At 43.1% G+C, this 12,594-nt stretch overlaps 1 protein-coding gene across 3 annotated transcripts in view; it reads right to left on the bottom strand.

The window, feature by feature from the left end:
* LOC136034446 (leucine-zipper-like transcriptional regulator 1) overlaps nucleotides 1-12,594 on the bottom strand; it is a 187,701-nt gene that overhangs the window by 103,279 nt on the left and 71,828 nt on the right. For all 3 annotated transcript variants that reach the window (XM_065715626.1, XM_065715627.1, XM_065715628.1), the window contains one exon: nucleotides 10,915-11,115. In XM_065715626.1, the coding sequence (XP_065571698.1) occupies nucleotides 10,915-11,115 (201 nt within the window). The remainder of the gene's footprint in view (nucleotides 1-10,914; nucleotides 11,116-12,594) is intronic.

Below are 12,594 nucleotides of genomic sequence, written 5' to 3'. Positions count from 1 at the left end.
TTTTGCAGCATGATTGCAGCATCAGATGCAACCTAGTAAAGAACGAAGTGCAGCCAGCCCAGTCTAACCGAAAATTCCAAAATGCCTTTTGCAGCATGGTTGCAGCATCAGATGCAACCTAGTAAAGAACGAAGTGCAGCCAGCCCAGTCTAACCGCAAATTCCAAATGCCTTTTGCAGCATGGTTGCAGCATCAGATGCAACCTAGTAAAGAACGAAGTGCAGCCAGCCTAGTCTAACCGCAAATTCCAAAATGCCTTTTGCAGCATGGTTGCAGCATTAGATGCAACCTAGTAAAGAACGAAGTGCAGCCAGCACAGTAAAACCGCAAATTCCAAAATGCCTTTTACAGCATGGTTGCAGCATCAGATGCAACCTAGTAAAGAACGAAGTGCAGCCAGCCCAGTCTAACCGCAAATTCCAAAAACCTTTTACAGCATGGTTGCAGCATCAGATGCAACCTAGTAAAGAACGAAGTGCAGCCAGCCCAGTCTAACCGCCAATTCCAAAATGCCTTTTGCAGCATGGTTGCAGCATCAGATGCAACCTAGTAAAGATCGAAGTGCAGCCAGCCTAGTCTAACCGCAAATTCCAAATGCCTTTTGCAGCATGGTTGCAGCATCAGATGCAACCTAGTAAAGAACGAAGTGCAGCCAGCCTAGTCGAACCGCAAATTCCAAAATGCCTTTTGCAGCATGGTTGCAGCATCAGATGCAACCTAGTAAAGAACGAAGTGCAGCCAGCCTAGTCTAACCACAAATTCCAAAATGCCTTTTGCAGCATGGTTGCAGCATCAGATGCGACCTAGTAAAGAACGAAGTGCAGCCAGCCCAGTCTAACCGCAAATTCCAAAATGCCTTTTGCAGCATGATTGCAGCATCAGATGCAACCTAGTAAAGAACGAAGTGCAGCCAGCCCAGTCTAACCGAAAATTCCAAAATGCCTTTTGCAGCATGGTTGCAGCATCAGATGCAACCTAGTAAAGAACGAAGTGCAGCCAGCCCAGTCTAACCGCAAATTCCAAAATGCCTTTTGCAGCATGGTTGCAGCATCAGATGCAACCTAGTAAAGAACGAAGTGCAGCCAGCCTAGTCTAACCGCAAATTCCAAAATGCCTTTTGCAGCATGGTTGCAGCATCAGATGCAACCTAGTAAAGAACGAAGTGCAGCCAGCCCAGTCTAACCGCAAATTCCAAAAACCTTTTACAGCATGGTTGCAGCATCAGATGCAACCTAGTAAAGAACGAAGTGCAGCCAGCCCAGTCTAACCGCCAATTCCAAAATGCCTTTTGCAGCATGGTTGCAGCATCAGATGCAACCTAGTAAAGATCAAAGTGCAGCCAGCCTAGTCTAACCGCAAATTCCAAAATGCCTTTTGCAGCATGGTTGCAGCATCAGATGCAACCTAGTAAAGAACGAAGTGCAGCCAGCCTAGTCTAACCGCAAATTCCAAAATGCCTTTTGCAGCTTGGTTGCAGCATCAGATGCAACCTAGTAAAGAACGAAGTGCAGCCAGCCTAGTCTAACCGCAAATTCCAAAATGCCTTTTGCAGCATGGTTGCAGCATCAGATGCAACCTAGTAAAGAACGAAGTGCAGCCAGCCCAGTCTAACTGCAAATTCCAAAATGCCTTTTGCAGCATGGTTGCAGCATCAGATGCAACCTAGTAAAGAACGAAGTGCAGCCAGCCCAGTCTAACCGCAAATTCCAAATGCCTTTTGCAGCATGGTTGCAGCATCAGATGCAACCTAGTAAAGAAAGAAGTGCAGCCAGCCAAGTCTAACCGCAAATTCCAAAATGCCTTTTGCAGCATGGTTGCAGCATCAGATGCAACCTAGTAAAGAACGAAGTGCAGCCAGCCTAGTCTAACCACAAATTCCAAAATGCCTTTTGCAGCATGGTTGCAGCATCAGATGCAACCTAGTAAAGAACGAAGTGCAGCCAGCCCAGTCTAACCGCAAATTCCAAAATGCCTTTTGCAGCATGGTTACAGCATCAGATGCGACCTAGTAAAGAACGAAGTGCAGCCAGCCCAGTCTAACCGCAAATTCCAAAATGCCTTTTGCAGCATGATTGCAGCATCAGATGCAACCTAGTAAAGAACGAAGTGCAGCCAGCCCAGTCTAACCGAAAATTCCAAAATGCCTTTTGCAGCATGGTTGCAGCATCAGATGCAACCTAGTAAAGAACGAAGTGCAGCCAGCCCAGTCTAACCGCAAATTCCAAATGCCTTTTGCAGCATGGTTGCAGTATCAGATGCAACCTAGTAAAGAACGAAGTGCAGCCAGCCTAGTCTAACCGCAAATTCCAAAATGCCTTTTGCAGCATGGTTGCAGCATTAGATGCAACCTAGTAAAGAACGAAGTGCAGCCAGCACAGTAAAACCGCAAATTCCAAAATGCCTTTTACAGCATGGTTGCAGCATCAGATGCAACCTAGTAAAGAACGAAGTGCAGCCAGCCCAGTCTAACCGCAAATTCCAAAAACCTTTTACAGCATGGTTGCAGCATCAGATGCAACCTAGTAAAGAACGAAGTGCAGCCAGCCCAGTCTAACCGCAAATTCCAAATGCCTTTTGCAGCATGGTTGCAGCATCAGATGCAACCTAGTAAAGAAAGAGGTGCAGCCAGCCCAGTCTAACCGCAAATTCCAAAATGCCTTTTGCAGCATGATTGCAGCATCAGATGCAACCTAGTAAAGAACGAAGTGCAGCCAGCCCAGTCTAACTGAAAATTCCAAAATGCCTTTTGTAGCATGGTTGCAGCATCAGATGCAACCTAGTAAAGAACGAAGTGCAGCCAGCCCAGTCTAACCGCAAATTCCAAAATGCCTTTTGCAGCATGGTTGCAGCATCAGATGCAACCTAGTAAAGAACGAAGTGCAGCCAGCCTAGTCTAACCGCAAATTCCAAAATGCCTTTTGCAGCATGGTTGCAGCATCAGATGCAACCTAGTAAAGAACGAAGTGCAGCCAGCCCAGTCTAACCGCAAATTCCAAATGCCTTTTGCAGCATGGTTGCAGCATCAGATGCAACCTAGTAAAGAACGAAGTGCAGCCAGCCTAGTCTAACCGCAAATTCCAAAATGCCTTTTGCAGCATGGTTGCACCATTAGATGCAACCTAGTAAAGAACGAAGTGCAGCCAGCACAGTCTAACCGCAAATTCCAAAATGCCTTTTACAGCATGGTTGCAGCATCAGATGCAACCTAGTAAAGAACGAAGTGCAGCCAGCCCAGTCTAACCGCAAATTCCAAAAACCTTTTACAGCATGGTTGCAGCATCAGATGCAACCTAGTAAAGAACGAAGTGCAGCCAGCCCAGTCTAACCGCCAATTCCAAAATGCCTTTTGCAGCATGGTTGCAGCATCAGATGCAACCTAGTAAAGAACGAAGTGCAGCCAGCCTAGTCTAACCGCAAATTCCAAAATGCCTTTTGCAGCATGGTTGCAGCATTAGATGCAACCTAGTAAAGAACGAAGTGCAGCCAGCACAGTCTAACCGCAAATTCCAAAATGCCTTTTACAGCATGGTTGCAGCATCAGATGCAACCTAGTAAAGAACGAAGTGCAGCCAGCCCAGTCTAACCGCAAATTCCAAAAACCTTTTACAGCATGGTTGCAGCATCAGATGCAACCTAGTAAAGAACGAAGTGCAGCCAGCCCAGTCTAACCGCCAATTCCAAAATGCCTTTTGCAGCATGGTTGCAGCATCAGATGCAACCTAGTAAAGATCAAAGTGCAGCCAGCCTAGTCTAACCGCAAATTCCAAAATGCCTTTTGCAGCATGGTTGCAGCATCAGATGCAACCTAGTAAAGAACGAAGTGCAGCCAGCCTAGTCTAACCGCAAATTCCAAAATGCCTTTTGCAGCTTGGTTGCAGCATCAGATGCAACCTAGTAAAGAACGAAGTGCAGCCAGCCTAGTCTAACCGCAAATTCCAAAATGCCTTTTGCAGCATGGTTGCAGCATCAGATGCAACCTAGTAAAGAACGAAGTGCAGCCAGCCCAGTCTAACTGCAAATTCCAAAATGCCTTTTGCAGCATGGTTGCAGCATCAGATGCAACCTAGTAAAGAACGAAGTGCAGCCAGCCCAGTCTAACCGCAAATTCCAAATGCCTTTTGCAGCATGGTTGCAGCATCAGATGCAACCTAGTAAAGAAAGAGGTGCAGCCAGCCAAGTCTAACCGCAAATTCCAAAATACCTTTTGCAGCATGGTTGCAGCATCAGATGCAACCTAGTAAAGAACGAAGTGCAGCCAGCCCAGTCTAACCGCAAATTCCAAAATGCCTTTTGCAGCATGATTGCAGCATCAGATGCAACCTAGTCAAGAACGAAGTGCAGCCAGCCCAGTCTAACCGAAAATTCCAAAATGCCTTTTGCAGCATGGTTGCAGCATCAGATGCAACCTAGTAAAGAACGAAGTGCAGCCAGCCCAGTCTAACCGCAAATTCCAAATGCCTTTTGCAGCATGGTTGCAGCATCAGATGCAACCTAGTAAAGAAAGAGGTGCAGCCAGCCAAGTCTAACCGCAAATTCCAAAATGCCTTTTGCAGCATGGTTACAGCATCAGATGCGACCTAGTAAAGAACGAAGTGCAGCCAGCCCAGTCTAACCGCAAATTCCAAAATGCCTTTTGCAGCATGATTGCAGCATCAGATGCAACCTAGTCAAGAACGAAGTGCAGCCAGCCCAGTCTAACCGAAAATTCCAAAATGCCTTTTGCAGCATGGTTGCAGCATCAGATGCAACCTAGTAAAGAACGAAGTGCAGCCAGCCCAGTCTAACCGCAAATTCCAAAATGCCTTTTGCAGCATGGTTGCAGCATCAGATGCAACCTAGTTAAGAACGAAGTGCAGCCAGCCTAGTCTAACCGCAAATTCCAAAATGCCTTTTGCAGCATGGTTGCAGCATCAGATGCAACCTAGTAAAGAACGAAGTGCAGCCAGCCCAGTCTAACCGCAAATTCCAAATGCCTTTTGCAGCATGGTTGCAGCATCAGATGCAACCTAGTAAAGAACGAAGTGCAGCCAGCCTAGTCTAACCGCAAATTCCAAAATGCCTTTTGCAGCATGATTGCAGCATTAGATGCAACCTAGTAAAGAACGAAGTGCAGCCAGCACAGTAAAACCGCAAATTGCAAAATGCCTTTTACAGCATGGTTGCAGCATCAGATGCAACCTAGTAAAGAACGAAGTGCAGCCAGCCCAGTCTAACCGCAAATTCCAATAACCTTTTACAGCATGGTTGCAGCATCAGATGCAACCTAGTAAAGAACGAAGTGCAGCCAGCCCAGTCTAACCGCCAATTCCAAAATGCCTTTTGCAGCATGGTTGCAGCATCAGATGCAACCTAGTAAAGATCGAAGTGCAGCCAGCCTAGTCTAACCGCAAATTCCAAATGCCTTTTGCAGCATGGTTGCAGCATCAGATGCAACCTAGTAAAGAACGAAGTGCAGCCAGCCTAGTCTAACCGCAAATTCCAAAATGCCTTTTGCAACATGGTTGCAGCATCAGATGCAACCTAGTAAAGAACGAAGTGCAGCCAGCCTAGTCTAACCACAAATTCCAAAATGCCTTTTGCAGCATGGTTGCAGCATCAGATGCGACCTAGTAAAGAACGAAGTGCAGCCAGCCCAGTCTAACCGCAAATTCCAAAATGCCTTTTGCAGCATGATTGCAGCATCAGATGCAACCTAGTAAAGAACGAAGTGCAGCCAGCCCAGTCTAACCGAAAATTCCAAAATGCCTTTTGCAGCATGTTTGCAGCATCAGATGCAACCTAGTAAAGAACGAAGTGCAGCCAGCCCAGTCTAACCGCAAATTCCAAAATGCCTTTTGCAGCATGGTTGCAGCATCAGATGCAACCTAGTAAAGAACGAAGTGCAGCCAGCCTAGTCTAACCGCAAATTGCAAAATGCCTTTTGCAGCATGGTTGCAGCATCAGATGCAACCTAGTAAAGAACGAAGTGCAGCCAGCCCAGTCTAACCGCAAATTCCAAATGCCTTTTGCAGCATGGTTGCAGCATCAGATGCAACCTAGTAAAGAACGAAGTGCAGCCAGCCTAGTCTAACCGCAAATTCCAAAATGCATTTTGCAGCATGGTTGCAGCATTAGATGCAACCTAGTAAAGAACGAAGTGCAGCCAGCAGAGTCTAACCGCAAATTCCAAAATGCCTTTTACAGCATGGTTGCAGCATCAGATGCAACCTAGTAAAGAACGAAGTGCAGCCAGCCCAGTCTAACCGCAAATTCCAAAAACCTTTTACAGCATGGTTGCAGCATCAGATGCAACCTAGTAAAGAACGAAGTGCAGCCAGCCCAGTCTAACCGCCAATTCCAAAATGCCTTTTGCAGCATGGTTGCAGCATCAGATGCAACCTAGTAAAGATCGAAGTGCAGCCAGCCTAGTCTAACCGCAAATTCCAAAATGCCTTTTGCAGCATGGTTGCAGCATCAGATGCAACCTAGTAAAGAACGAAGTGCAGCCAGCCCAGTCTAACCGAAAATTCCAAAATGCCTTTTGCAGCATGGTTGCAGCATCAGATGCAACCTAGTAAAGAACGAAGTGCAGCCAGCCTAGTCTAACCGCAAATTCCAAAATGCCTTTTGCAGCATGGTTGCAGCATCAGATGCAACCTAGTAAAGAACGAAGTGCAGCCAGCCCAGTCTAACCGCAAATTCCGAATGCCTTTTGCAGCATGGTTGCAGCATCAGATGCAACCTAGTAAAGAACGAAGTGCAGCCAGCCTAGTCTAACCGCAAATTCCAAAATGCCTTTTGCAGCATGGTTGCAGCATTAGATGCAACCTAGTAAAGAACGAAGTGCAGCCAGCACAGTCTAACCGCAAATTCCAAAATGCCTTTTACAGCATGGTTGCAGCATCAGATGCAACCTAGTAAAGAACGAAGTGCAGCCAGCCCAGTCTAACCGCAAATTCCAAAAACCTTTTACAGCATGGTTGCAGCATCAGATGCAACCTAGTAAAGAACGAAGTGCAGCCAGCCCAGTCTAACCGCCAATTCCAAAATGCCTTTTGCAGCATGGTTGCAGCATCAGATGCAACCTAGTAAAGATCGAAGTGCAGCCAGCCTAGTCTAACCGCAAATTCCAAATGCCTTTTGCAGCATGGTTGCAGCATCAGATGCAACCTAGTAAAGAACGAAGTGCAGCCAGCCTAGTCTAACCGCAAATTCCAAAATGCCTTTTGCAGCATGGTTGCAGCATCAGATGCAACCTAGTAAAGAACGAAGTGCAGCCAGCCTAGTCTAACCGCAAATTCCAAAATGCCTTTTGCAGCATGGTTGCAGCATCAGATGCAACCTAGTAAAGAACGAAGTGCAGCCAGCCCAGTCTAACTGCAAATTCCAAAATGCCTTTTGCAGCATGGTTGCAGCATCAGATGCAACCTAGTAAAGAACGAAGTGCAGCCAGCCTAGTCTAACCGCAAATTCCAAAATGCCTTTTGCAGCATGGTTGCAGCATCAGGTGCAACCTAGTAAAGAACGAAGTGCAGCCAGCCTAGTCTAACCGCAAATTCCAAAATGCCTTTTGCAGCATGGTTGCAGCATCAGATGCAACCTAGTAAAGAACGAAGTGCAGCCAGCCTAGTCTAACCGCAATTTCCAAAATACCTTTTACAACATGGTTGCAGCATCAGATGCAACCTAGTAAAGAACGAAGTGCAGCCAGCCCAGTCTAACCACAAATTCCAAAATGCCTTTTGCAGCATGGTTGCAGCATCAGATGCAACCTAGTAAAGAACGAAGTGCAGCCAGCCCAGTCTAACCGCAAATTCCAAAAACCTTTTACAGTATGGTTGCAGCATCAGATGCAACCTAGTAAAGAACGAAGTGCAGCCAGCCCAGTCTAACCGCAAATTCCAAAATGCCTTTTGCAGCATGGTTGCAGCATCAGATGCAACCTAGTAAAGAACGAAGTGCAGCCAGCCTAGTCTAACCGCAAATTCCAAAATGCCTTTTGCAGCATGGTTGCAGCATCAGATACAACCTAGTAAAGAACGAAGTGCAGCCAGCCTAGTCTAACCGCAAATTCCAAAATGCCTTTTGCAGCATGGTTGCAGCATCAGATGCAACGTAAGAAAGAACGAAGTGCAGCCAGCCTAGTCTAACCGCAGATTCCAAAATGCCTTTTGCAGCATGGTTGCAGCATCCGATGCAACCTAGTAAAGAACGAAGTGCAGCCAGCCTAGTCTAACCGCAAATTTCAAAATTCCTTTTGCAGCATGGTTGCAGCATCAGATGCAACCTAGTAAAGAACGAAGTGCAGCCAGCCCAGTCTAACCGCAAATTCCAAAATGCCTTTAGCAGCATGGTTGCAGCATCAGATGCAACCTAGTAAAGAACGAAGTGCAGCCAGCCCAGTCTAACCGCAAATTCCAAAATGCCTTTTGCAGCATGGTTGCAGCATCAGATGCAACCTAGTAAAGAACGAAGTGCAGCCAGCCCAGTCTAACCGCAAATTCCAAAATGCCTTTTGCAGCATGGTTGCAGCATCAGATGCAACCTAGTAAAGAACGAAGTGCAGCCAGCCTAGTCTAACCGCAAATTCCAAAATGCCTTTTGCAGCATGGTTGCAGCATCAGATACAACCTAGTAAGGAACGAAGTGCAGCCAGCCTAGTCTAACCGCAAATTCCAAAATGCCTTTTGCAGCATGGTTGCAGCATCAGATGCAACGTAAGAAAGAACGAAGTGCAGCCAGCCTAGTCTAACCGCAGATTCCAAAATGCCTTTTGCAGCATGGTTGCAGCATCCGATGCAACCTAGTAAAGAACGAAGTGCAGCCAGCCTAGTCTAACCGCAAATTTCAAAATTCCTTTTGCAGCATGGTTGCAGCATCAGATGCAACCTAGTGAAGAACGAAGTGCAGTCAGCACAGTCTAACCGCAAATTCCAAAATGCCTTTAGCAGCATGGTTGCAGCATCAGATGCAACCTAGTAAAGAACGAAGTGCAGCCAGCCCAGTCTAACCGCAAATTCCAAAATGCCTTTTGCAGCATGGTTGCAGCATCAGATGCAACCTAGTAAAGAACGAAGTGCAGCCAGCCTAGTCTAACCGCAAATTCCAAAATGCCTTTAGCAGCATGGTTGCAGAATCAGATGCAACCTAGTAAAGAACGAAGTGCAGCCAGCCCAGTCTAACCGCAAATTCCAAAATGCCTTTTGCAGCATGGTTGCAGCATCAGATACAACCTAGTAAAGAACGAAGTGCAGCCAGCCTAGTCTAACCGCAAATTCCAAATTCCTTTTGAAAAAAAAAACTTTCTAGTGAGGAATAATTGCCTTTTTAAGCTGGTTCGTGAATCTCCGCTAGTATGATGGTGAAAGTTTATTACAAAAACAAATTTATGAAAACAAAAAAGAATAGCATGAAACCAGCATAGTTGAAAACCTAAATCAAGAAAGTTACAGCCCCCACTTTGAACAACAAGGAAAATCCTATTTTTTTTATTTGTCGCTAGTTGGGCAGTTGAACATAATGAAGAGGAGACTAAAGGCTGATTTTAAAAGCTAATTTTTACATCTACATCCTTTTTGTAAGTAACAAAAGATAATATTAAAACATAAGACTATTTTTGACAAAAACTGCACCTTCATATATGAGATTTTACAAGATTTTATAAGATGTTATAACACACGCATCTCGTGAAAAGTTACTTTTCGGGAGGTATGGCGTCGAATTATATTCTAGCGAAAACGCTAGAAGAAAGAGGTAATAAAGCAAAAACCATGAATATATTTATAAGTAATCTTAGAAACAAGATAATGGTTATAAACTATAGAAACACCCTAAGTCATAAAAAAAGAGAACTCAGCCTAGAATAACGTCAGGTGAGGTTGAAAAGCAGCGCTTATTACCTCCCCCCCAAATAAAAAAGAACAATTCTCACGGTTTCTACAAAAGAGTATAGTGCAGTAAATGCACTGGTCGTAGGCCAGGACAGCCAAACACAGCAAGCAAAGCGAGTTGAAGTGGGCGGCGAAATAGTGCTTCGCGTAGTGCTTGCTAAACCAAGCACTATGCGAAGGTTTCTTTTTAAAATGGCTAAATTATGTGATGATTTTTATACTACAGTTCAGTGATCTAAAATATAAAAATCATGTTTATAATCTATAGAATATTTATAATCACGTTTATCTTTTTTTTTCTTCAGTAGTTTTATCAGTAGCTTAAATTTTTGTCTTCCTTTGTTCGTCGTTATTCTCTTGTTGAAACTGTTCTAATTTCTAATCATATATGCATACATTGGAGGTATATTTATTTAATTCATCCTCGACCTTTCTATTTAGATTACTATATCATCATATCTATTTTGCTATTATATCTTCATTTTGATTATGTTTTTTAGTTTTTAAAACATGTTCATTTTCTTATGAACAAGATGAAACTACTCCAGGAACATGGCCACTTGATTGCCTTAGATCCACTCTTGACTGTATAAAGGGGATTTCAAGAAAACCATATCTTTAGAGCGAGAACACAAAGCCTATCCAGGAAGGGAGGGGGGTTAAGGATTTGACCCCCCCCCCCAAAAAAAAAAAAATGTTTGTCCGACTTTTACAACAAATACGAACATAAAAAAATTGTTAATGCGTTTTTTAAGATTTTTGTTAACTACCCCCCCCCACCCCCAGAAAAAGTCTTGAATACGGCCCTGTATGAGCATAACCTTTTTTTTTTTTTTTACAGAGCCCCTTGACCCTAATGAAGAATAAGAAACATATGAATAATTAATGGATAATACAGAATAAAAAGAATAATAATAATAATAATAAACTAATGAATAATAAGAATAAGAAACGAATGAATAATAATGAATAAAAATAATAATACGGAATAAAAGGAATAATAATAATAATAAAATAGTGAATAATATGGATGAGAAAAAATAACCTCTTCCAAATGTTTGTCCCTCACTTCCTTTGCTTGGCGTATCCTACTTCTAAGCCACTGTGACCGAGCAGCAACAAGCGCAATGTGTGCAGGAATCTTGGTTTCATCATCACCAACAACAAATTCAACATCACAGAATTGACCACTCTCCAAAAGACGTCCAAAGTCATCATGAAGGGTACATTTGGGGTAGCAGGAAAACTAAAATATTCAAAGATTTGAATTTTTCTAGTGCCTTTTATTAAATCAAAATAATATCGTAGTACTGGATCGAAAATACAGCTAGACAGTATAATAGTAAAATACTGTACTGGCATGTAAATAAATTGAGATAAACACAACTAGTGATAAGGAAATGGTTAAAGAGAGTTGGGTAGAACATTTTGAGAATGAGCGAAACCGAGATTGAGCTGCAGGAAAAGATATAGAGGATACTGAAAAAGTTTGCGATACATCGGATGTGACGGGTGATTTGTGTTGTGAAGAAGAATTGGCAGCAGTACTAAAAGGATTAAAAATAATAATACTCCAGGTGCTGACAGTGTGTTAAATAGGTTTCTTAAATATGGAGGCTCTGAGGTTAGAAATAAGTTACTGAAGATTATGAATCTGATTTTTGAAAAAGGGGAAGTACTTAGCGATTATACAAAAATCTTAAATAAACCACTGTACAAGAAAGGTGATAAGAGTGAGTGCGGTAATTATCGAGGCATTAGTCTGGCCTCTGTAGGTAGCAAATTACTTAGTAATATGATACATTTTAGACTGAGAGACGATGTACAAAAAATTTTAAGAGAAGAACAGTGCGGTTTCAGAAAAGGTAGAGGATGTGACGACCAAACTTTCACTCTTAGGTTAATATTTGAGAAGTGCCTCAGTTGTCAAACACCTTTGGTCCTCAGTTTTATAAATTATCAGTAAGCGTTCTATTCTGCTGAAAGAGAAGCTTAAGCAAAGGTCTTATCCTTGTATGGTATACCAGACAAATACATTAAAGTGATTAGTGCTATGTACGAGAATAACACTGTTGCTGGAAGATAGGAAATCAGGTTAGCAGCTGGTTTCGTATTAAATCAGGAGTTAAGCATGGTTGTGTTTTATCGCTCTTTATATGGATCAGCTTGATGGATTTTGTATTAAAAAGTGTATGAAAGGCAATGGGAGACCACGGAATCGAATAGAGAGGAAAAACTCTCTTGAACTTAGATTATACTGACGACTTAATAGAATAGAATAGAATAGAATAGGTTTTATTTGCACAATCTTTCGTAGTCATAAAACTAAATGGCGCTTGTGCTTACAAAAAAGAAAAAATGATTAAATCAAACGACAAAAAAAAATCAGAAGGCAAATAGTTTAAAATCAACAATTGTTATACTTTGATACAAAGAAAGGGATGAATGAGTTGGAAAAACGATTTGTGCGTGAAGGAGGTGCTGCTAATCTGTCAAATTTCTTCAACCTAGTACTTCGATGTTTCACTAAAACTGGTGGTAGTATCGATCTGTATTTATCACTTCTGAGAAGACATTGGCCAAATTCAAGGATCAAACTGAGACGACGCTCTTGAAGAGAGGGAATTTGTAAAGTGGATAATGCTAACTTATATTCGGTAAAAGCATCGCACAATATTACTTTGACTGCTCTTTTTTGTATTGACGCAAGCTGGTCACTTAGGTA

This window comes from Artemia franciscana, chromosome 13, assembly GCF_032884065.1.
Source record: "Artemia franciscana chromosome 13, ASM3288406v1, whole genome shotgun sequence".
NCBI classification, from domain to species: domain Eukaryota; kingdom Metazoa; phylum Arthropoda; class Branchiopoda; order Anostraca; family Artemiidae; genus Artemia; species Artemia franciscana.
This window is presented reverse-complemented; position numbering and strand designations above follow the sequence as displayed.